This window comes from Epinephelus fuscoguttatus, linkage group LG18 (genome assembly GCF_011397635.1).
Source record: "Epinephelus fuscoguttatus linkage group LG18, E.fuscoguttatus.final_Chr_v1".
NCBI classification, from domain to species: domain Eukaryota; kingdom Metazoa; phylum Chordata; class Actinopteri; order Perciformes; family Serranidae; genus Epinephelus; species Epinephelus fuscoguttatus.
Window position 1 is genome coordinate 37,273,501 of NC_064769.1, and position 24,573 is coordinate 37,298,073.

A 24,573-nucleotide genomic window follows, 5' to 3' on the forward strand; every position below is an offset into this window, starting at 1 on the left:
CCAAAATAACGCAGGGAATTAATTAACATTTGCATGGTGTCAATGTGCCTGATTAATGACAGACCTGAGCGTTAATTAGTGGTGACGCTGTGTTATATCAGGTACACAACACATCCATCATCAGCGACTCACCTGCAGCCCGGAGTTTATCTGCAGCCCCGGTTCTTCAGCTGGATGTCCACACGGAGCCTGAACGCATCACTGCTGTCAGTTAAAGGTGTATTTTCCCGGAGTGCGGTGGAGAGCAGCCCGCTGTAGCGTCGGTGATGGTGTTTATGTTCAGCAGTGGAGGGTCAGCGGTGGCTGTGTGCTGTTGTCCCCCGCACGGAGCGTTCAGTCCTCGGTGTGTCCGCCTCGTGAGCCCCGCTGCTGTGGACGGATCTCACCGCTGCTCCTCCATCATCCAACAACACGTCCTGTCCGGTGTCTCAGCGTCGGTGTGCTGCCGGTAGCTGATGATATATCCAGGTTAGCGGTTACATCAGAAGACAGGACATCCTGCTGTCGGACACCAAGGGAGAAAGGCGCCCCCCAGCGGTGAACAGCCGCATACAGGCGTTAAGCATTGAGATTCCTGCAGAAAATTACTGTTACCAGTGGTGGAGGAAATATTCAGAGCTTTTATTTAACCCTTCCATGCATGGATTATGACTGCTTTTTTCCCCTAAGTGTTTATATTCCTCTTTAGACATAAAAAACAAAAAAATGGAGGTTCATTCTACAAACAGGGATCCACTCTAGAGCATCAAAACCCATGCATATACAGGAAATGGCTTTAACTAACTGTCCCCAGTATGCATCAAAGTGAAAGGGTTAAGTAAAGGTAGCAATACTTTTCTGGACTAGATTGGAAATGATGGGGCCCGGGGCCCTCAGGAGGGGACTGTATCATCTCCATCTCCTTCAACATACCTGATTACCCCTGAGAACTGTGATGCTGTGAACCTTTACTCATTTTTTGTTGTTGTTTGTTTGTTTAGCTGTGTCTGTTTTAATATTTGTTTGTCTTTTTTCTTTTTTTCATATATATATTTATTTTTATCTTATTTTATTTATTCTCTTTTTTTGAGCGCGGAGAATGTCTTCTGTTCTGTATCAGTTCGGGAATAAGTTGGAAAAGAGGATGTATATCTGTCATGCCCTTAATTCTGTATTGTCATGAATCTCATCTCAGTAATCTCAAAAAAAGTAGCAACACTAAAGTGTAAAAATATTCACTGTCACCGGTTAAAGTCCTGCATCCAAAGTTTAACATAAGTGAAAGTACAAAAGCATCAAAACAGTACCAGAAGTAAAAGTACTCATTATGTAAAATGGCCCATTTCAGAATAATGTATAACGTCATTGGCTTATTGATGCATTAATGTGTTCATCACTTTAATGTTGCAGTTGGTAAAGGTGAGGTTTATTTTAATTACTTTACATCCTCCTAATTTCTCCTAGCTATTTGGGATCAGCTTTATAACGTTTTTCCACAATTTTTAGTTATTAAATTATTTTACTTATTTGCTTTTATCAGTTGTTGTGCCAGTCACGTCCCTTTTAACTTTTACATGCAATAAACTGAGGGGATTTTATTTTTATTTTTTTTTTCCTGCCAACCTCATGGTCTTCTGATATTATCAGATGGCAGCGACAACCCAGACACAGTTACTTTTAAGTAATTTTCTACTACACATTGGCCACTTTATTAGGTACACCTGAAAAAAATCCAATACATCCACTACAATAGTTTAGTCAGTAATTCTGCCTAAGTCAAGACAATAGGAGGCATTAATTTAATCATTTTTCTTAGGGTTATAGTTTGCAGTGGGGTTGAACTGGACTGTCTTATAATAAGGAGTGTTCCTGATGTTTCACCTGACTCATTTGCAAACATGAAGCCAGAATATCAGAAACACCTCAGAAAGAAATAAATTGTTGAATTAACATAACTATGACAGTGTCAACAAAAGTGGCCACTTTAACCTTTGTAAAGGTGGAATATGTTCTATATATGTACCTAATAAAGTGGCCAGAGAGTGTATTCATATAAAAATGTCTACATTAACAATACGATTTTTAATCAACTTTTAAGTTATCAAACTTGGTTCAGGACAAGGTGTTTTATAGGATCAGTATACACATTTAATCCTATAAAACAATTACAGTATTTTACAATGTAATTCCTTTTATAGTTATATCTTAATTTTTGACCAAAAGGATTCACCTATTAATGTGTGACATGTTTCGTCAGAATCCCTGCACTGTTTTACTGTGGGAATAATCAACCAGTCATTCATAATAAGAGGAGCAACACTTCTAGTTATCAAAAAAAAAAAGCTTCATTTATTGTGCAACAACAACATTATAGTTCCAGTGAAGATCATGTCTGGTAGTAAAACTGCATGGCAAAAGGAAGCAGTGCAAGAAATTCCATGCACAAGCATCGCTGAAGGAGAAACAACCGGCTGTTTGAAAATGTGTGTGTTTGCTGAAAAAGTGTGCTGGTTTGGATTTTACAAGTGGCTCTGATCCGGAGCGTCCAGTCCTGTTAGCGAATATGGAACGTAAAGCAAAGAAAGTGACGAGCAGTAATGGAAAGTAAACGAAGGAAAAAAGGCGATTTGATTCAAGTAAACAAACATTTCCTTCAAGTTCGATAAATTTGGCCCAAAAAAAAAAAAAATTTGTGAAAGAAATAAAAGTGTAAAATACATATAAAAACATAAAATAAATACATTTGAAGTCATGTTAAAAAAATATCCATCAACACATGAACAAAAATGGCAGTGATATTTCCCAAGTGGATGAATGTCTCTGCTGGAAAATCTTTTTGATCATTCACATAGCAGATTTTAAAAATCTACACCTGAATATGGCGAGTAAAACATATCATATTAATATTTCTGTGACTAAAAAAGTAAATGACTTTACAAATCTGTGTATTTCTAAAAATAGACTCATAAAATTGCAATATCTTTCAGACATATAAAAAATATCCCAGAGTAATACGTATAAAAAGATGAGTTACTGTACAGATGGACTCATGACACAGAGAGACAATCAGTGCAGTGTATAAAACCAAGACACTAAAGTTGTAGCATCTACACTGTGATGTAAAAAGACAGACATTGCTATATGTTGGCAGAGGAGCGGAGGACGTGGAATCTCTTCAGAGTCATGCGGATGGATCCCAGCTCACGATTCAGTCTCTCCAGACGATTCTCTAAGGCCACCTGAGCAGGACAGAAGGGCAGGACATTAACTGGAAACTACTGTAACATGTGAAGATTTGCTGCTTTTTAGCAACATGAGCAATCTTTCCAGTTTTTAAAGGGAAAGTAAAGACCTATCTTTTAAATATGGTTGGTTTTTTTTTTTTTTTTTTTGGAGTAATGTTACAGACTTAATGCAAGAAAAACACCAAGCAGAAGCAAAATGCGGCTCACCACGATAATTACATTTCAGTCAGGAACACTTTAGTCAAAGAAAACTTTATTTCCATTTGCAGTATTATATTTGGTAGCATGGCTCTGTTCTGGGGCCTCTGCCTTTCCTTGGGCCTCCGCAGAAAGTTTCTTCCACGCGCCTACATGGAAAGCCTCAAGGCAGAGAACAAACCTCTCTGCCCTTCCATACGCCTACATGGAAAGCCTCAAGGCAGGGAGAGCAGCAGCAAAGACCACCCAGGAACAGAACAGAGCAGCATCAGAGACAAACAGAAATGACATTAAGTCAGACACAGCATGAAAAGGAGGAGCTGGGGTGGAGGCAGGTTGCATAGCGGCCTGCAGAGGAAGCAGCAACAGTAGGCAGGCCACAGCAGTTTAAATAGGGCGCCCTGAATGAGTTTCGCCAGTTGGTTGCATAGAAAGAAATCATGTGATCTATCAGCTGACTCCCTTCCATCAATCAGCTGATCCATCAGTTGACTGGGCTGCTGACATCGTGTCCTGCCTGAACTAATGCTATGCTAAATTTTTCTGCAGCCAGGAGACGTGTTAATATGTTTCAGGTGGGACGAAAGTTTTTGTAACATGGGTCAACATGTCACATGTGTCACAGAACTCTGTTCACTGACTGGCTGTGAGTATTCTCTGGCTGCAAGTTGAACTGTCCCACGTTTAGTTTGGCTGCACTTTGCAGCAGGATCTAACGGTCGCAGCCGCTGCACCTTTCCAGTCACTACACGGCAGCTCGTTGCAGGCTGCACTTCAGCGTTAGTTTTTTGAGTTTAATCATTATTTTTTTAAACTATATTTCATCCCTAATGTATATTTAAATGTACTGACTTTTATTTATTGAATTTAGACTTGCACCGATTACAATTTTTTGGGCCGATCCCGATTTCCGAGTGTTTGGATGGCCGATTCCGATTTCATTTTTTTCAAACCACTTTACAGCACACAAGATATTGCAATATTTTATATCTTTTCTTTATAAGAACATTTTTAACCAAGATACAACCAGCTTTTCAATCATCATCTCAAACAAACAAACAAACAAACCAAAAACAGTGACACAGGTTAAGAAACATTTTCCTCTTTGCTCAAATATAACTTCAGGTACAGTATTAAAATAAATCAGTAAAAAGGCATACATGAATAAATACAGATAAATGAGATAATAATTCTTGCTGTAGAGCATTTGTGGGTAATTTCTTTAACAGACAAAAAAGTAAAAATATCTCCTGTGGAAAATTCACACAGGTCTTCAGGACGCGCCTCGTCAGTTGCACAGTGCAGCAGTGAGAGCTCCACAGTTCAGTTTAACACGGACAATTAACAACTTTCTTCTCCTCTCTTTTGATGTGTGTGCATGAATGTTTAAGGTGAGAAGCCGCCCATGTTTCACTTCCTCACATCGCCCAAGCCGTGAGTTGCACATGTGCGTGTGTGTGCGCTGCTGATGTTAAACGATGTCAATCATGTGGCGCGGCAGAAATTTGACCGCCGTTTTCAATCGCCATATTTTAGACTGACCGGCTGGTCGCAGGTCATGGCTGATCACGTGAAAACCGGCCCGATTCCAAGCACTGCCAATAAATCGGTGCAAGGTTAATTGAATTTTAACATTTTATTGTCTTATTGTTGTCATTTATAGTTTTGCACAATGTATTTAAATTTTTTATGTATAATTTGTAGTATTTTTTATTTCTTCTATTTTATTTCTGTGTTGTTTTCATTTGGCTAAATAATTGCATAACTAAATAATTGCATGAGTTGGTCAGACCCTCACTTTGGGCTAGACTGAACATATTTCAACACTTATTAAGTGGATTGAAGTAATATTTGGATCAGATATTCATGATCCCCAGAGGATGAATCCTACTGACTTTGTAGTTCCCCTGACCACATTAATCACAAATGAAAGTAATCCTTGCTGCCTGAGTGGGAGCAGCAAATCTTCACATTAGAGAAACTGGAACAAGTGAAATTTGGGTGTTTTTGCTTAAAATATTACAAATAATCTACTAATATTTCAGCTGTAGCGACGAACGAACATGGAAAAAAATGATATGAACATGATCAATATCTGATGTCTTACCTCATCTAACCTGGTCTGTAGAGTCACTCTGCCGCCTGCTCCAGGCATCCGGCTCAAAGCTGCCTCAATCTGACACACACACACACACACACACACACACACACACACACAAATAAAGGTTAATCATTTATTAACAAAAATTACATTAATGCAACGTCCAGCACATGACTGGTTGAAGCACTTTGACTGGACTCATCAGATTTGTGTGTGTGTGTGTGTGTGTGTGTGTGTGTGTGTGTGTGTAAATGGGGAGGCAGACGTCCCTGTATGACCAGGGCAGAGGGAGGGGTTAAAGGGGATGTGGACATGGACTTCCTAAAAATAGAAGTCATTTAGAGGCAGCATAAAAACAATGAAGTCTGAGTTACATAAGAGGTCAGGTGGGGATTACAGTCGTACTGCTGTGGCCCGAGTGTCGGAGGTACGCGGCTCCTTAAACACTAAATGTCCTCTGCTGAGTGAATAAGAAATGTTCTGGTTGACAGGTGGAAACGACGCAGTGTGTGATGTGACGAATCAGCTTCTCTCACACACACTCACCTGCAGTTTCTCCTGCGTCAGCTCGTCAAACAGTTTCTCGGCTTCAGCCAGCGAGTGGAGTCTGTCCAGGAGAAGTGGAGCCGAGTCCTCACACGAGTCCTGCAGCTCACCTCCACTGCAGGCTCCCTGCTCCTCCCAGCCCAGCTGGGAGTTTCCCTCCAGAGGGTTCACACTGCCCGTGGACTCTGGCTGCTGGAGGTCTGAGGGAGAGGAAGACGCAAGAGTCTCATGTAGGACACTTAAGCTGGATTTATGCTTCTGTGTCAAATCGACACCGTACATTACGCTGTAGCCTGATGTGCACCTCCCCAGAAATGTAACTACACGCCACGGTGACACAGACCTCCTGTCTGTCTCTGTAAGCTGAAACCATTTCCCTCAGTGGAAACAAAGCTTTGATTTACTTTAATTTCACAGATAAGAAACAATAAGTTGTGAAGACAATAAAGCCTCCACTAAAATAGCATTTTAAGTCTTGTGTGTGATTTATCCTGGCTTCATATGAGCAGAGGAAATCTCTGCTAGCTGCTAGGCTAATTTATACAATGTAAAATGCCATAGGCTTGTGCTAATAACGTTAGCATGTTGTATTTGTGGGGAAAATGTGTCCAGATAAAGACAAGTGTTTGTCTGTGAATGCTGCGAGCTATAGTGAAGCTGATTTGTGTTTGATTTGTCTCTATCTCCATGTTTAATGTGTGTTTAATGTGTGTTTTGAATCAACTAAACTTTACAGCACTTCACAGAAACTCCACCGCCAACTAGTGTTTTGGAGGTGTAACTGCAGAGTGACACAGACACATCACCGCACAAGTATAAATGCTCACAACAGCGTAGGCTCTGCATAGAGCTGACGCACAAGTATGAATCCACCTTTACACTCAGTGGCCGCTTTGTTAGATGCACCTTCTCTTCCACCCCATATATGTAGATGAAAGGGGGCAAAATATTAGAAACACCTTTGTATAAAGCAGTTTGTTCACCATGGAGTCGTGCAAGAATAAGAGTTTTCTTCATGAATTCAAGGTAACACAAGGTGAATAACTGATATTTATACCATGGTCTGGGTGAATACTCAATTCTGATTGGCTGCAGGGTGTCCATTAAAAGGTGTTATAGGACAGCTAAAAAGACGTCCCGGTCAAATTGCCTGATGACAAGTTCTAAATTATTGTGCTGGCTCAACTGCTAGTTTGTAACCATAGCAACGGAGACTCAGAGCAGAGGCAACGGATTACAACGGGCATCATGAGTGATTTCATTGTTTCATTTAATTTATTTGGTGAATTTGATAAATTTGATGACTGGGATGCAGAAGAAGAGAGGATAGAGAATGAAAAGAAAAGGGAGAAACGGCACAAGGAGGTGACACCGGAAGAATTAAATAATTTAGAAGATGAGACACCTGGAAACTCGTCAGATCATGACCGTCACGGGACATCGGTGTGAGAGCAGCCTGCAGGCTTACTGGGCTCCGTCAGCGCAGGAGAGACGAGACTGGAGCAACATCTTGTTGTCTCCAAATGTCCCAACAAGCAGTGCTCAATCTGTCAATCTCCGTCCTTCAAATGCCACTATGATGGACATACCCATATTACTTTCAAATGTCACTATTAATGGTAATGTAGCACTTAATTTTAAATAGGAAACAATCGTTAATTTGTTAATGTGTTTATATGATTTAATCTCGACTATATGCTCATGAATTATTTATTGCAATTAAAAACGATTTTGACTAGCCTACTATTTGGATGATGATTATTTGAAACAAATTTTCTTGGACCTATAAATGAACACCAATGAATCATGAAAGTAATATCTCACGGTTTTTTTTTTGCACGTCATCCTCTGACCACCAGAGTGTGTAACACACGAGCGGTAAGAAGTGCACTGGCTTTCTGAAATAATCATCTTCTGAATAATACCACGCAACGTTTAGCCATCATCTCACTTCCCTTCACTGATCAGAGTCGCTATGCTCTCTACGCTGCAGCCACAGCGGGTTTCCATGGCAACGCCTGTGAACTACAGAGATTAAATAGTCCGCTCAGCTGTGGCTTGTGAAAAACTCTTGATATTAACTGTAAAACACATTAAAGCATAAATAATTGATTTAATATTCATTTATTTGGTGAGTGACCATGGTGTAAGCGGGTTAATGCCCTTCGAGGTGTCCATTATCAGGAATTAATGGACTTCGCGGAAGCAACCGTCCGACGCACGCCTCCTGCGTCATCCATTAATTCCTGATAATGGACACCTCGTCGGGCATTAACCCTTACATATTTGTTAGAGCTTGAATATCTTACCATCTTCTCTGTCTGCGGACGTAAAGTGGAGTTTCTTCCTGGGACTGCTGCTGTGGAATGAATGACGCCTCTGGTCAACTTGTCCATCGATCCTGTAGACAGACAAAATGTGATTTTGTAAACCATTTTCTCCAATGTAATGTAGATAAAGCTGCAGTTCTGCCTCGCTGTGCTGTTTATAGTTCAGTTCATGCTTAGACTGAATTTTAACGAGCTAGGAGAAGAGAAGCTACTTACTTTTTCTAAGATCCTGGTTGCAGCCAAAGCAGCTGGAGGGATAGTTATACTTCAGACAGAGCCAGGCTAACTGTTCCCCCTGCTTCCAGTCTTTATGCTAAGCTAAGCTAATTGTCTCCTGACTCTAACTCCATGCTCACTGCACAGACATGAGAGTGGTATCCATCTTCACGTCTAACTCTCATAAACAAAGCGATTAAGTCCCTTGGTGTGGAATTATTTCTCTTGTGTGTGGCTCACCTTTTGTGCAGGTGTTCCTCTCTGGGCATCATGTGACCAAAAGCGGTGGAGTAGTTCTCAGTGGGGCAGCGTTTCGGACTGGACTTTGCAGACATGGGCATGATTAAAGTTCCTCTCTTTGCTGGATGGAAGAGAATAGAACATCATTAATTAAAACTTTAATACACTGAGGCAACATTAATTAAAAACTACATTCTCCAGAGAGTTACAGTGATGTAGAAATATATAATCATCTTGCTTTTATTAAAAGGTTAAGAAGTTATTGGGTTGGGTTAAATTATTTACAATCTAAGTCTCTCTATATAAATATATATAGTGGATTTTTTGTTAAGTATGAATCACAACTTGATGCCGTGGAGTTAGTTGGCTAAGAGTTTACTTATATCATTATATGAAAGACCAAGTTCAGTACGTAAAAAAATCTGTGGCGCCGTCTGTGTTTATGGTTCGTCATTAATTTTCAATTCTTGTGTTTCGTCTGTCCAAAATGTAAAGAAGAAACATGTCACAGATCTGACAGCACATCTGCAGTTGGTTTCAATCAGCTTTGTTCATCCAGTAAAAAAGGCCTTTAATTAATTTACAGAGAAGTAGAGTTATGGTTCATGTACGCAGCATCTGGCTCCGTCACAGCTGCCAGCGATGACATGCTGCCATTTTACTTCTGAAGTGTCTACAGTTCACATTGAAACCATGACTGAGCCAAACACCATGTACACTAAAGACCTGGTTGACAGGTGAGTGTGTGTAGCCAGTGAGGACATACTGGGTGTCGTAGTGGGTCTGTTTCGATGTTCTGGAGGAGGCAGTGAGGAGGATCTGTGGCCCTCTGGAGACAGACTCCTCTGAGCTCTCAGCAGAGCTGCAGCTTTTTTCACCCCTCCTCCTCCTCCTCCTCCTCCACCTCCACTTCCTCCTCCTCCTCGCTCAGCTCGTGCCATGACGACTCCTCCATGTTTAACCGCCTCCCTGTCCGCCTGCAGCCCTGCTCGCTCCTGAATCACCTCTTTGTGTTTCCGCTCCACAAACCCGACCGTGGTCCTCTGATTGCCGACCCCTGCAGAAAGAAAGCACACAGACGTGATGAGGTCCAGCTCAGAAACGTGCAGCACATGTACAGAATCAGGATCGAGTCCTTGTGTGTGCTGTATAAAAAAAAATCACAAAGATTTTAGTAATCAGGGTGTTTGATCAGCCTATAATTACAATCAGACAATAACTGATTTTCTGTTGATCCTTTGATGCTTTATTATATAATCCCAATTCATCCAAACAATACAAACAATAAAGAAAAGAAAAATAGAATTAGACCAATCAGAGCCTCTCAGTTGTGAGGACTTCGCTATTTTTCTTTGTCTTATGCGATAATAATTTTAATTTCTTTTACGTTTTGACTGTTAGTCGGACGTTACTGTCGCTCTGTCTCTTTTTAAACATAACTGTTCCCTCAGTTAGACCAAGAAACATGTCAGACTTTGCTGTGATTGACAAATGTAGAATAAGTCCTGATTGGAACTTCACAAAAGTCACACACTGTGAAACTGATTGCAGCCATTTTTCCCTTCTTCTCCTGCTGGTGCTGCAGGGAACAGTCGGTCACTTCCCCCCTCTTTGAACGACCTCCATGACACCCAGGCTGTTTCATTTTAGTGGCCTCAGTGGCAAATACTTTTGTTCAAAGGGTAAATTCAGCGTTTTTCAACCTGAACCCTATTTCCCATGTTTTTGGTGCTAAGTGACTAATGCGAACAGTTTTTAAAAATTGGTCCAGTATTGAGAGAGAGCTGCAGCCAGCAGCAGAGAAACAGGCTGCGATGTACCCACGTGGAGTAGGTTCACCCCGTCAATTTACGTCCAATAAAAGTGTTTGTTGTTGCCACTGACAGGCTCAGATTGTTATTTTGAGGACACTACAGAGAAATTATTTTTTTTAACCTCTAACTGTTTTTGGTCTGTTATGTATCAAAGTCTCGCTAACGACAAGTCTCGTTCTGAAAACTCATGAGAGGTGACTTGTTGCAGGAAGAAAACAGTGGACACGTTAGTGAGAGTTGGAGACAGGAGTGCCAGAAATAGTCTGTGGTGTTAGAGTACAAAAGGCATATCCTAACCTGGTAAGACCACCCTGATGACGTGAGCTCAACACTCTGTTTTGCTCTCTCCATCAGTCTGGACTCGGGACCACGCCAAACACTTTCAGTGGGCGAGAGTACTCGTCTTGACAGACAAACTCCTTCAGCCAATTAGTGTAACTAACACCAGGGAGCATCTACTTCTTCACCAACGGAGCCAGTTGATAAAATCAAGCTTTTGCCAAATCCAGTGGAAAGAACAAGGAAACCGTCTTTTCCTCAGAGAAACTCCACGGGTGCAGATTTAAGATAATTTTTTCCGGCTTTTTGCCTTTAACCGACAGGACAGTTAAGTGTGAAGGGGGTAGAGAGAGGGGGGGGGAATGACATGCAGCAAAGGGCTGCAAGCCACAATCGAACTTGGGCCGCTGCAGCGAGGACACAGCCGCTGTAAATGGGGCACCTGCTCTAACCACTAAGCCACCCACGCCCCTGGGTGTATACTCTTGTTCTTGTTAAATTGTTGTTATTGGCTCTATTTCTACAATAACTTCCCTTATTGCTGTGTTTATTCAGCTAACATTAGAGTTAGCACTTGTTGCTTCAGGAGCCGCCATTTCTGCTCTGCAAGCTGCAGCCTGCACTTTACATCAGCAACTACAACGCAGTCCCTGACTGGTAAAACAAAGCAAAAATAGGACACAGGAGAGAAACTAAACTCCAAACCACAGAGATTCAGTTAGAAGCTAGACGTACTGAGAGCTGAACACACAGAGACTTTTAAAGACACCTTTCTCTCTGGTCTCCTGCAGACAGAGGAGAGGAGAGTCTCACGACTTTTTTTTTTTTTTAGGAAGAAGCGGGGTTGTTGGGGGTTGGCTGCGGTCGGCGAAATGCCACCGCTACCTGCTTGAGGACAGGTGGCCCGGCTTTTGGACCTGCTCAGGAGAAGGTCCATCTCTGGTGCAGCTCGGCACATCTAAACTGGTAATAGAAACGCAAATTGGTGTGCGGCAGATGGTCTTACCAGGGTAGGCGTATATTAGTCTAATCTAAATGGACACAAAACAGAAGGCAACAAACAAAAGGTATGGAATAACCTTTGATTTCTCTGTGGTGTCTTTTCCACACATAAAATCAATCTGAGCCTCTCAGTGCCGAATTGACGGGGTGTACCTGCTCCAGGTGGTCACACTGCAGCCTGTTTTGCTGCTGTCAGCTGCAGCGCTCTCTCTCAACACTGGACTAACTTAAAAAAAATGTTGCTCCCATTCGTCACTCAGACACAAAAACATGGGAATATAGAGTCCAGCGTTCACCTTTAATTTTCATCTAAATTCTTGTCTCAAAATGTTTGCAAAAAACTGCAAACTTAAACTTTGGGTTCTAACCAAAAGTTGGCTGAAATAAAGAACTTAAAAATCAATACTTGGGCACAGAGGTGGTCAATATGTCCAAACGTGGAGGCAGACTGTGGATTGATTTTCTTTTTCTTTTTTTATATTCTGGTGGTTTAAATGAGGGTTTTTCCTTCATGTGTTTTTGGTGAAGTTTCTGGGGCAAACTTTTTTATTGATTGTGAATTTTCTTGTGCTGCTATTGTAAACGTTTGAACAGCTTCTCCTGAACTCACTGGTTGTTTTATTAATTAGTCTTATGTATTAACGTCTGATGAAAAGGAGGGGCTCGGTCCAAAGCATCAGTGAGTTAATTCATATTTCCTGCATAAGTCACGGTGTGCAGACTTTGGGAAAGTTGTTTGTTCAAACTGGGATTTCTTTAACAGAATGTTGGCGTATTATTTCAAGTGTTTTGTTACCTCATTCGTACATGTTCAAGTAAAAAGTTGGAGGAAAGAAGATGAGACATGAGTTTTAAGTATTAACCAGTGAGTGAGTGTGAGTCATACTGTGGGTGGTGGGGCTGTTCTTACAGGGGGCCCGGCTCTCTGTGGCTCTGGTCTCCTCCAGCTCTATCAGGGCCCTCATCATGGGCGTCAGGGAACAGGACCCGTCTCTACGAGCGGCCTCCCGCTGGCTCTGCTCCTGGTGCCTGTGCTGAGGCAGAGACTGTTCACACTCTGGTGGAGACGCACACCTGCAGAGCAGAACAGGATCTCAGTTAAGTCACCTGAAATCTTCACTAAGTTTGGTTAAGTAAACATCAACAACAACAATAAAGACGTACCTCCAGCTCCCACCAGCTGAAGACGTGTCCACAGAGCTCCCAGTTCCTGATGACTTATCATTTGATGGATACTGGGACTTCTTGTGGAGACTCGACTGGTTGGTTTGAGGGAACGGGGATTTTCTGCCGCTGCTCAGCTGGTCAGATGGAGGACAAGGGGACTTCCTGCGGGTGACGTCAGGCTCTACTTTGCCTTTACTGGGCGACAGCAGCAGGTCGGGATGGTGGAAAAGACTGTGGACGTGTTAAGAGCAGATTTACATTTGAGCACCTCTTTCTGCAGTCAAAATAAATAAGTTTATTGTCAATAGTTTTTTTTATTATTTTATGATCAGTGGCTGGAGAACGAACTTGTAGCCTTCGTGTCATGCAGACAGCGTGTTGTTAGTAGTATTTAAGAATAAAGACCACACCAGAATTAACAGACACAGTGACATATGTAAGAAGAATCAAAAACATATAAATGTCTCAACAAGCCATACCAAAAAATAAGAATAAAATTAAAAAATAAATGTAGGCATTGATTAACTGATAAAATGTGACATAAATTCATATTTCAGTTTTACTTTGCTTCTTAATTTATTTATCTTTGTATTAATTCCCCTATTAATATATAATAATAATAATAATAATAGAGAAAAATAAGTAAATAATACATGAATAAGTAAGTTCGGGAAAATTAATAAGAGGACAAACAGAAGGGAGAAATAATACATAATATAGAAATAAATAAATTTAAATACAAATGTAAGAAAAATGTAAAAATAAATGTAATAAATAAATAAATAAATAAATTTAAAAATTAATAAAAATAAACAGAAAATTTTATACAATAGTAAATAACTAGGGGAATCAATATAACGCTACATAAATAAATAAAGGAGAAAATTATAACAGAAATATTAACTTATCTCATATTTCATTTCATCAAAATAAATGTCTTCATTTATTTTTTTAAAATAATTTATGCATTAAATAGCATATTAATTTATTTGTCAAGTCTTCTATAGATGTATTTATTTTTGATTTTGGCAGCCTCCATTCTCCATAGTTTAATGTGCTGTAGCTGAACAGCTAATTAGCTATCTAGCCAAGCTATCTAGCAAAACGGCTTCAGCAGAGTGTTCATGTTTGTTCGTCAGATAAGAAGGAAACTGTAGCAGGGAAGCTCGTGTGCTTTGTTGTTCAAAGTCTGTGGATCTTGTGTTGTGTAGCTGATGGCTGCTGCTGCCTGGCTGTTAGTCAGTTTTAAGCATCTGCCTGTGATAAAACAGTGACTTTAAACAGGTTTCCAACGGAATAATAAGAAACAGTGGGAGCAATCATTAAACTACAAAATATTAAATATTAGTTTCTTCATTCTTGTACCTGATTTCTTTTTTTCTTTTTTACTCAAAGGAGAACACAGGATATGTGATGTACAGATTCGACACTGTATGTATCTAACATGCATAAGCCACAAATATAATCAGCCTATAACACCTAGTGTAGATATGAGATGCTTACCCAGCCCCGGAAGGTTGTGTGTTACTGTGGGAAGAATAACGCGCCCTGGCCTGGTTCTCGTGCTCCAGCTGCTTCACCTGAGACTCCAGTTTGGAGATTATTCTGAGGGGGACAGACAGAGATGACACATGGTCACATGATTTACAGCTACAGAGAGACAGGTGACCTAATGTTGGCTTCTTTATATACGTGGTAGTCAAAAAGATGAACTAATTCAACATAATGTAAAAATTAGACACAAACAAAGAAATGAAAAGTGACACAGCAGGGATGTACCTAATGTAGCTTTCCAATATCCACATGGTGTTTTTGGCTGCAACTTTTGTGGTAGCTCACGCATTGTGCTTCCAACTGAAATTAAACGTGCTACATGAATAAATTTTGGCTTGGTTGCTAATAAAGTAGCAACTGACTGCATGTGTGAGAAGTATCTGTCTTTGCATGACCTCATCTATTATTCTCACGATTTATGTGTCATTTTTTCTTCTTTGTCTTTCTTTTTTAGGTTCAGTTTAGTCTGACATTAAAGTTTGTGCTGTAAAAATACAATATACAGGTATAAAAATACAGCACAGATCTGTGTGCTCAAATCATCCTGAGGTGTTCTCACTCATAAGTCAATTAGCCTCATTAGCCTGAAAACCTTCCTCTCTCTACAGAGGAGAAAAATGACCCCAAACTCTGTCTCCTGTGGATTATTATACCTTCCCTCTGCTGTCATGATCTGCCTCTAATTTGTGTCTCCTGTTTTAATGTGACAGGCCTTAGTGACAGTCCTTACACATCAGACCCTGAAGCTGGAAAAGGTGTCACATATCTTACTGTGGTTTACATTTTGATGGTGTAACATCGACTCTGTGTTTGACTCTCTGACTGATAGAGAGCCTGGAAGGATCCTCATGTCACGTCCTAATTTGTGCATCCTTCCTGGATTGTGTCTGAGCTTTAAAGTCGGCTAAATGTAATACATTCTTATTGAAATGGATGCATATTCAGGTTTGCTTTAATGCTGCAGCCTCTCCTGGTTTCCCTCTTTATAAAAGGCCACCTACAGGCTCCTGGACCTCTCCATCTACTCTTTATTCTTGGCTCTCACTGCAGCTAATTTGTTTCCGTACTAAAGCCCTCCTATGACACACATATTGATGTTGTGCGAGCTGCGGCTTGCTATCTGTCCGTGAATCCGCTGAATCGACTGGACACACTTCATCAGAGCAGAGTCCATGGCGCTGTCTCTGCTGGTGCCAATTTGCAGGCAGAGCTGAGACTGCAATGGAAAGTTGCTGCATAGTGTCAGCTGATGGTGTTATCTACGTTCAACAGCACAAAGACCGTCATTAGGCTCTATTGATTAATCCTCTCTATCTTGATCGCCTGGCCGTCTACAAACCTTCACTGCAACTCTTTTACTAAATTGCCGGAGCCAGACGATGACGATAATAATAACCTCACTACAGCTGTGATGTCACATCTCTGCTATGAGCTCTTCTAGAGTAGTTTGTGTTCAATATCATTAAAGAAACTTCAACACCTGCTCCATTTTGGAAAATTATCATCATAGTTAGGAAGATGTTGCAGAGGACGGCCGCTGTGTCTCAAGCTCCAGATTTTATTTTCTTGATTTTCCTTTCTATTTTTGATTACATTTCTTTAATTTCTCATTTTCTTGATTTTCTTTTCTTTGTCTGAGTTTCTTGTCTTTTTCTGATTATCTTCTTTTTTTGATTTTCTTTTCTGTTTCTTGTTTTCTTTTGCTGATTTTCTTTTTCTCGATTTTTTTCTAGATGTAGATGCTTTTGTTTTTTGACTCTTTTTTTTCTTGATTTTTTAAATTTTTCTTTCTTTTTTTAATTTAATTTTGTTTTTCCTCAATTTTGTTGTTTTTTCTAGATTGCTTTTGTTTTTGACTTTCTTTTCTTGATTTTTTTAAAATTTCCTTTCTTTCTATTTTATTTTGTTTTTTCTTGATTTTCTTTTCTCTTTCTGATTATCTTTTCTTTTTCGATTTTCTTTTTTCTGATTTTTTGCTGTTTCTTGAATTTATTTTTGCTGATTTTCCTTTTCTATTTTTTTTGTTTTTCTGATCTTTTCTTTTTCTTTATTTTCCTTTCTATTTTGATTAAATTTTCTGGGTTTTCTTTTCTTGATTATCTTTTCTTTTTCTGATTTTACTTTATTTTTTGATATCTTTTCTTTTTCTTATTTTCTCTTGATTTTCTTTTGTTTTTCTTGTTTTTCTTTTAAACATTTAATATGTATTATTGAGGAGAGCCTGAGATCCAAGATTTCCTTGGCACATGGGGGTTACGGCCTTGGCACGTGTCTTAAGTCGATCACTACCACGTTATTTTAATATTTTGCATCACATGCTAAAGTGAGCGTCTCCAGCTTGTCAGCACAGCGGTGTCGACAAGCTGGAGACGTGTTGCTCCTCCTCACTTCAAGTCGCTGTCATTAAGTTTTAACATGCAAAGGCGGCAGTGCCACAACACTGTAGGAATTTATGAAAGCCCTTGTGAACGTTTCAGTAGTTACACATTAAAACAATATTTATTTGCAATTACTCTACTGAACGACCCCGAAGCGTGAGCAAACAGGCTGTGTCACTTCGGATCAAAGAGACGCGCCCTGTCACTGTCAGCGCAGGGCTGACAGGGCAACCTCCGCTGAGAAGAGGGAGAGGAGGTGGATTGTAGGTCTGTTTGTAAACGGGGTTTCTCTGACAGTCATGCATTTCCCCAAAAAACATCTCTTAATGCATGGTAGAGTGCTGTTTTTTTGTTGTTGTTTGTTTTTTTCCAAAATCGCCTTGATATCTAGCAAATCGCCTGGCAACCCTCCAATCGCCAATATACGATCTGATCGCTGATCGTCCTAGGCCTAGTGTATATCCTGAAATGTTTAACTATTTTAAAGTCTGTGACCGTCAGACAAGAGTGGGCATTAAAAATGTGATTTTACTGAGGGTCACAAAGAGCTAACAGGCGAACAGTTGCACTTTGTGACCTTTGATTGAGACACTTTTTTGGTAGATGTGCGTCATCAGATACCAGAGACACTACGACATATAATATTTAGGGGATAACAACAACTGTAAATGAGAGTTGGAAACAAACTGAAATAAAACACTGGACAGAAATTTGAATTTATAAAATTACCCAAACCTAATTGGCAGTTAGTGTCGTGTTACACTCGGCAATCAATCCACTCACCTCTTCAGGTCCAATATCTGATCATTTGCATCGACAAGCTTGTTCTCTGTTGACACCACGTTGTTCTGTAGATACACAGAGAGACGAAGGCATGTCAAGAAGAAAACTGATTCTGTTTGTCACTGCTGAAACGGTCTGACATGTTTCAATGATAATCAAATAATCAAACAGAACGTAATACATCAGATCCATTACCTTCAGGCCCTCGTGCTCCTTCAGCAGAGAGTCATATTCTCCGAGCAGCTGAGGAAACAAAACAACAGACACCTCAATCATCAACAACAACATTAGTGTTGACACAGAGTTATGTCAAATGGAATAAGGATGAACCGGTCATCTGTTTCTCCATCCTGACATGATGCCTCAGTGTGGGATATTTACCAACACAGAGCACTGATCTGACACCAGTGCTCTATATTTTCCCACTTTAACATCTGCAGTTCCTCTCTGTATGTTGATGCTTTGAGATTGTTAACACAAGGTTGTAACTGTAGCATGTCACTTCTTGACAAAGAGCACTGTGCTGCTGTGATTAACAAGCTCTCTGTTTCTTTGTTTACCTCACAAACCAAAACCAACCAGCTGAGCTAAACTGCTCTGTGGTGATTTTTTACTCTGGTTGCTTAAAGTTTGTTCTCAAGTAGCAAGGTTGCAGTGAAAAGGTGAACTTCAGATGTTATATAATATCCTGATTATATTCTGTCACACATCTCAGTCAGACTCACATCTTGCAGCATCTTGTACTCCCTCTCCCTCTTCGCCTCACTCTCGTCGGCCTCCCGGCAGGCTTTCTGCACCGACTCCTCCAGCTGCCGTATGTGGGACTTCAAACGTGCTGCCGAGGCGTCCTTCTCTTTGCCCGAGCGTTTGCTTTCTTCTAGGCGCTGCTGCAAGGATTTCACAGTAGCACCTGCTACGGCATACCGCTCCGGCCATTCTGCCTACCAACAGAAAGTCAGGGTAATATTAATGTTATGCATATGTTTGATAGATTAAAAGTGACTCGAGGAAAACGTCCTTGATGTGTCAGATTAAAAAGCAAAAGGAGACAAAATCTTTTTTTTTTTTTCTTTTTTTTTTTAATGTAACGTCAGAGTTATAAAATATTAATCTGTCATCAGCAGGCTTTTCCCACTGGGTTAATTACAGGCAAATATCGGAGAGTTGAGTTTAATGATTTAAAGGCCACTGTTCCGACCTGGATGTGAAGCAACTGCAGTCACACGACACATTGTTTGGGTTAAACATGAGCATGTTACAGTCCTGGAGGATTATTAATGTGCACCTCCTCCTGTACTGCCTTAATATGCACATTCAGCACATCCAATGCATCAAAACATTGTTTTCTAGTTGGAGCCGCGTTTGCCTCGTTTTCAAACTGTATGCTTTGACTAAAATGAACAATGACAGCAATATAGTCCACGATGAGCAGCGCTAAAATCAACCTGCGTAGTTGTCCCTCCATTGTGACATTAGAAAGTGTCACATTTATCTTGCAAGTGTACTCTTCTTCAATGTTTGCTTTACTTCCTGGATTTTTCCCACATGGAAATTCTGACCAATCAAGAGCAGCTTTCTCACACAAGGCATTTGATCTGGTCCTCTTGTAAATGCTGCCGTGAGAACACGAACCAACTCTAGGCAGTTATACAACTTTGGAACAACATGAGTCCCTGATTCAGACCAAAGGAGACCACTCTAGGGCTGACAGCAGCCTAATATTTTTGTAAATAACAAGATTTCCCTGCAAAAACTATAAATTTAAAAGAACAAATTGCTTTCATCCCTACGGAGAGATACACACAAGCGTAACAGATGATGTGTGTTACATTAGGACATCATTGGGCTAGAGTTACAGCAATATACCAGTTTTGAGCTATATCGTGATATAAAAGTTGAAGGTAATCATACCGTGTACATTTGCTTATCTACAATGTTAAAAAAGAAATGTAACTGGGCGGATAATCTCAACTTTATTTTAGTTCTTTTCTAAGGGGAGACTTTTTACACAAACTTCCATTAACAAACATGTTTCAAGTTTCTGTAATAAAATGTTTGTTCAACCAAAAATAACTGATCTGACTGATAATAAATTCTGTAATACCATGATACTGTGAGACCCCGATATTTTCTGACCTGGTTACTGTACCATGAAAATCTCATACCGTTGCAACCCTACATGGGGCTCTGAGATTCATCACATACGGTGGATCTTTTACTCACTATTGTGTTTTATACTCAAAAGTGAATTGGCCTGCTTTATGTGCACGCTGCCTCAGGTACTGGTATGTTTTTACTTACAAACCTATAGTTGGTAATATTCCTACATACTTATCTTCCATTTTGAATATAAACTTGTGAATCTTGTTGTGCCCAAAGTCGGAACTGAATTGGGTTAAAAAAGCTTTTAGTTTCTCTGCACCTACAGCCTGGAACAATCTGTAAAATGATCTCAAGCTTCAACACATGGTGCCCTTGAATGAGTTTAAAACCTTGGTGACATCTACAGAGTCCAGGCTGTCAGTGTGCAACTGTTTTATCTAATCATTCTATGTCACTCAAATCTATGTGTAAATTTTATTTGTTTTTGAAACTCTGTTGCTGCTATTCTAGGCCAGGTCTCCCTTGCAAAAGAGATCTTTTATGTCAACGGAACAAACCTGATTACTTTAAGAATGAATAAATAAATAATGTAAAAACAAATCTAGATAAGTTACCAGTTTTTTCTCCAGTAAGCCATTTGTTGCCTCTAGTTCTTGAATGCGACTGGTGGCCTCAGCCAGAGCTTTCTCCAGGTGCTTACACCTGTGGATAAACAATAATCACAACAGTACAGTGTTAAAAAACTAAATTACATGAACCAAAACTGAAGAACAATGTCATGCTGGGAAAATGTCCTAAAGGACTCCATCTGTAAGTCTGCCTTCTCTCCAGTATAATGGAACTAGATGTCACTCAGCTTGTGGTGCTCAAAGTGCCAAAAAATTCATTTGAAAAACTCAACATCAATGTCTCTTTCCAGAAATCATGACCTGGTTACTCAAGATAATCCACAGACCTTGTTGTGAGCAGTTTCATGTAGGAACTATTTTCTTTCTACTGAACTACACCTGCCAACTGTATCACTGCGCAGAAGGAAGCGTGCATCTGCTGCTAGCTCACCTAGCACCACTGAGCTAGCTAACATTACAGCTCAGTTAAGGAGGACGCCATTAATGTCTACATGTAATGATGAAATGATATATTTTGGTGGTTTGAGTTGAAGGTGTGAGAAAGAATAGTATCAGTAACATTGTTAACACTGTGCTACATTACAGAGAAATACAAACCGTACTAATGAACCTTCATTAATATAGGCCTATATTTTATCTCCAAGTGCACGTCACACACTGAGCGAGCCGCCTGTTAATGACGCTGTGGGCTAATGGGCATGTAGCTACTTCCATGTTTCACATGATACGTCATGTTTGTAGTCGACCAATGAAGATGAGTTTACACATCACCTTGGGTTCGTCCTTCACCTTCTCAAAATGATCCCACACTTTGGATTTCCTGCCCGACATGTTATTAACTAGCCTGTGGAATAACCGCAGGTACCAGCCCTGGAGATTAACCTGACGAGGACACTTCCTGTGTCTGTCCTTTCAAAGTAAAGTCACACATGGTCCAGTCATATAGGTTTGGATTTATTCTGACAAGGCGTAAGTCCTGAGAGAGTTTCATGATTGTTCTGACACTGATGTTAAGTTTTTCAAATATATTTTCATGGCATAAGCTGAGTGCCATATAGTTTCATTTATTGGAGAGAAGGCAAACATCTCTACGGCCGATATCTTCAACACTCAGTAACTCACACCAAAACAATTTAGACTGATAAATAGCACTACAGATAAGAGGAAAAATACGTAGTTTTGATTTGCTGGTGAACTGTGACCAAACTCTGACCAAAAAGTTAGTAAGTAACACTATATATATTCTTTATACTGTTTACAAAGATAAAACTAAAGGATAAAGAGTAAATAAAGAATAATACACACCTCTCTGTGAGGACCTGGTTGCTCTTTTCTAAATCCTGAGGCAAATCTCTGAGTTTCAGTTTGTCTCTCAGGATTTGGATCTCAGACTCGTAATACGCTTTCAGATCAGCCACATGTCGAGAGTGCTTCTCTCTCAGGTTCTGCCGCAGTCTGAGCAGAAAAAACACAGGGAAAGAGGAAGATGAATGACACTGTGGAGAGTGGATGACATCTGAGGGACTCAACAAAACGGAGTAATTAAGGTGCTGACCACTTCTTTTAATGAAAAACAATATTTCTAAAGCTTTGCGTTGTCAGGCTGCTGCTTCTATGTAATCCGCTAATTCAGTATGAGCCTGATAGATGCTTGAAATCCTCCAGCAGCTAAGGAACCTCAAACAATATAAATGTGTGTTTGAACAGTGTTGACTAAATAAAGATATATTTCATAAAGCAGGAGCACCCCAGTGTGAACAAATACTGCCACCTGTGTGTGTTACACTCACAGAGAAAGAACGACAGGGTCCTCTAGTGATGAAGCTCTCTCCATGTTTGGACTGACTGCAGGCCGCAGCGAAGCACCAGAGGCTGAGCAAGGCTTCAGGGTGCTGGTGTGGGTGTGACTGCCCTCCTCCTCACTGGCTAAGGGGGCACTGGCTCTGCGTTGCTGGCTGGATGTGTGGGAGCAGGGCTGAGTCTTATCCTGGGAGGTAAACGCTGCTGCTGCCTGGTTTCCCCACGAGCTCTGCACCTTAGACGGGGAAGGCCCGGCAGCTGAGACACTGGAGGTATCAGAGATGCAGTCAGTGTCTCCAGGGTTGGGACTGCACTCCACCATACTGTCGGGGGTCACAGGGGTCCCTACTCTGGGGTACAGGTGGGGCTGAGGTGCGGCGAATGAAGGACTGCTGAAGTGAGAGGGCGAAGTGAAGCCAGAGGTACGATCAGACTGACGCTGGTTCGCTGCTGGGTCCAAGGTCAGCATCTAAAGTGACAAAGTACAGGTTAGAGACTCGGCTGAGGACTAAACTGATCACCAACGAGTCGTGTGACGTACCTGTGGTGACGAAGGACTGGATGTGACAGAGCTTTCCCAGTCTGAACGCTTACAGTCTGTTCTCTGCTTGTTCTGGTAGATCTCTTTGAGGGACAGCCGAGGCTCCTGAACATAAAGGACCAAAAATTACTTAGGTATCACTAAAAAAAATAAATAAATGTATAAATAAATACAGGAACAAACAATCTGTTCATAAATAAATACAGGAATAAACAATCTGTTAATAAATAAATACAGGAATAAATACAGGAATAAAAATACATAAATATGGAAAAAATAAACAAATGTGTAAAAGAGAAATAAATACAGACATAGATCAATGCATAAATAAATGCTAAAATAATCAGAAATATAATTGTATGGGGTCCAAAAATAATCTTAAAACAAACAAAAAACCCAGAAATATAGTTGTATAAAAATGTAACAATAAATTTAAAATATTTACTTATTTATGTCCTGTTTAATTGTCTATATTCATATTTATTTTTTGCAATTATTTTATTTCCATATTTTTTTATTCCTGTACTTATTTATGGATTTATTGATTCACTTTTATATTTATTAATGTATTTACTTATTTATTTATTTTCCCCTGTATTTATTTATTAATGTATTTATTTATTAATTACCGTTCTTTTTTTTTTATTCCTATACTCATTTATGGATGTATTGTTTCACTTTTGTATTTATTAATGTATTTATTTATACAATTTCTTTTTTTCTTACTGTACTCATTTATGACTTTATTGATTCACATTTGTATTTATTCATTTATTTATCTATTTATTTTCCCCTGTATTCATTTATACATTTATTCATTTATTTACCGTTTTTATTTATTTGTTCCTGTACTTATTTATGGATTTATTGATTCTTTTTTGTATTTATTAATGTATTTATTTTTTTCTCCTGTATTTATTTACACATTTATTAAATTATTTCCGCATTTATTTATTTATTCTTGTATTTATTTATACAATTATTTACCTATTTATTGATACTTAGACTAACTGATACTTACACTAAGTCATTTTTTGGAGTCTACATGAGACAGAGATCAGACATTTAGGAGGAGAGGTAAAGCCAACGGGTAAATGGGTGTCACTTTTTAAACTTTTGGTTTCTTACTGGTTACAACCTGCACACATCATAGTATATATATTTATTTTACTGCCTGTCACAGTCTGCTAGTGTAGTGTTAAATTTTACTTTATATTTTATAATATATTTAAATTCCTATATTTTTGCTGCTTCAGTTTCTGTCTTTATAGTCTATGTCTTAGAGTTCATTCAATTTATGTGATTTTTCTTAATAGTTTCAACAGTGAACTACAGGAGTTACTCACCAGACTCATGGACGCCTCTTGCAGAAGGAGGTAGGCGCCACTGTCGAAGCTGTCAGGCAGGGGGTGATACAGTTCACTCTCATTCAGACGCCAATAAGTGAGGCCTAAGTCGGAGAAAGGAGTAGTATTGTTTAATCTTTTATTTATTTAATATTTAGTTTGTATGTAACATATCGTGTTTATTTCTGGCAGCAATGGTCACCCTGATGAATCCATTTTAAAGGATGACGTCTAGTGATGTGTTTTACTTATTGTCAATAAACCCAATGAAAAGACCAAAACTGGTGGTGCTGTCGCTGGGCAGGACCAGTGGACTCCCTGT

General features: G+C 39.8%; 2 protein-coding genes across 5 annotated transcripts in view; both read right to left on the reverse strand.

Moving 5' to 3' along the window:
- Positions 1–498, reverse strand: part of LOC125878564 (membrane-associated phosphatidylinositol transfer protein 2-like) — an 89,180-nt gene extending 88,682 nt beyond the window's left edge. For all 3 annotated transcript variants that reach the window (XM_049559843.1, XM_049559841.1, XM_049559844.1), the window contains exon 1: positions 133–498. The gene's annotated coding sequence lies outside the window, so the exon portion shown is untranslated. The remainder of the gene's footprint in view (positions 1–132) is intronic.
- Positions 499–2,307: 1,809 nt separating this feature from the next.
- Positions 2,308–24,573, reverse strand: part of LOC125878565 (M-phase phosphoprotein 9) — a 34,916-nt gene continuing 12,650 nt past the window's right edge. For both annotated transcript variants that reach the window (XM_049559846.1, XM_049559845.1), the window contains exons 8-24: positions 24,252–24,355; positions 22,906–23,010; positions 22,355–22,833; positions 21,870–22,019; positions 20,550–20,637; positions 18,558–18,773; positions 18,028–18,075; positions 17,833–17,897; positions 14,621–14,722; positions 13,115–13,348; positions 12,837–13,024; positions 9,622–9,912; positions 8,856–8,976; positions 8,379–8,470; positions 6,070–6,269; positions 5,530–5,598; positions 2,308–3,218 (exon numbers count right to left, since the gene is read on the reverse strand). In XM_049559846.1, the coding sequence (XP_049415803.1) occupies positions 3,117–3,218; positions 5,530–5,598; positions 6,070–6,269; positions 8,379–8,470; positions 8,856–8,976; positions 9,622–9,912; positions 12,837–13,024; positions 13,115–13,348; positions 14,621–14,722; positions 17,833–17,897; positions 18,028–18,075; positions 18,558–18,773; positions 20,550–20,637; positions 21,870–22,019; positions 22,355–22,833; positions 22,906–23,010; positions 24,252–24,355 (2,654 nt within the window). In that variant the 3' untranslated portion in view covers positions 2,308–3,116. The remainder of the gene's footprint in view (positions 3,219–5,529; positions 5,599–6,069; positions 6,270–8,378; positions 8,471–8,855; positions 8,977–9,621; positions 9,913–12,836; positions 13,025–13,114; positions 13,349–14,620; positions 14,723–17,832; positions 17,898–18,027; positions 18,076–18,557; positions 18,774–20,549; positions 20,638–21,869; positions 22,020–22,354; positions 22,834–22,905; positions 23,011–24,251; positions 24,356–24,573) is intronic.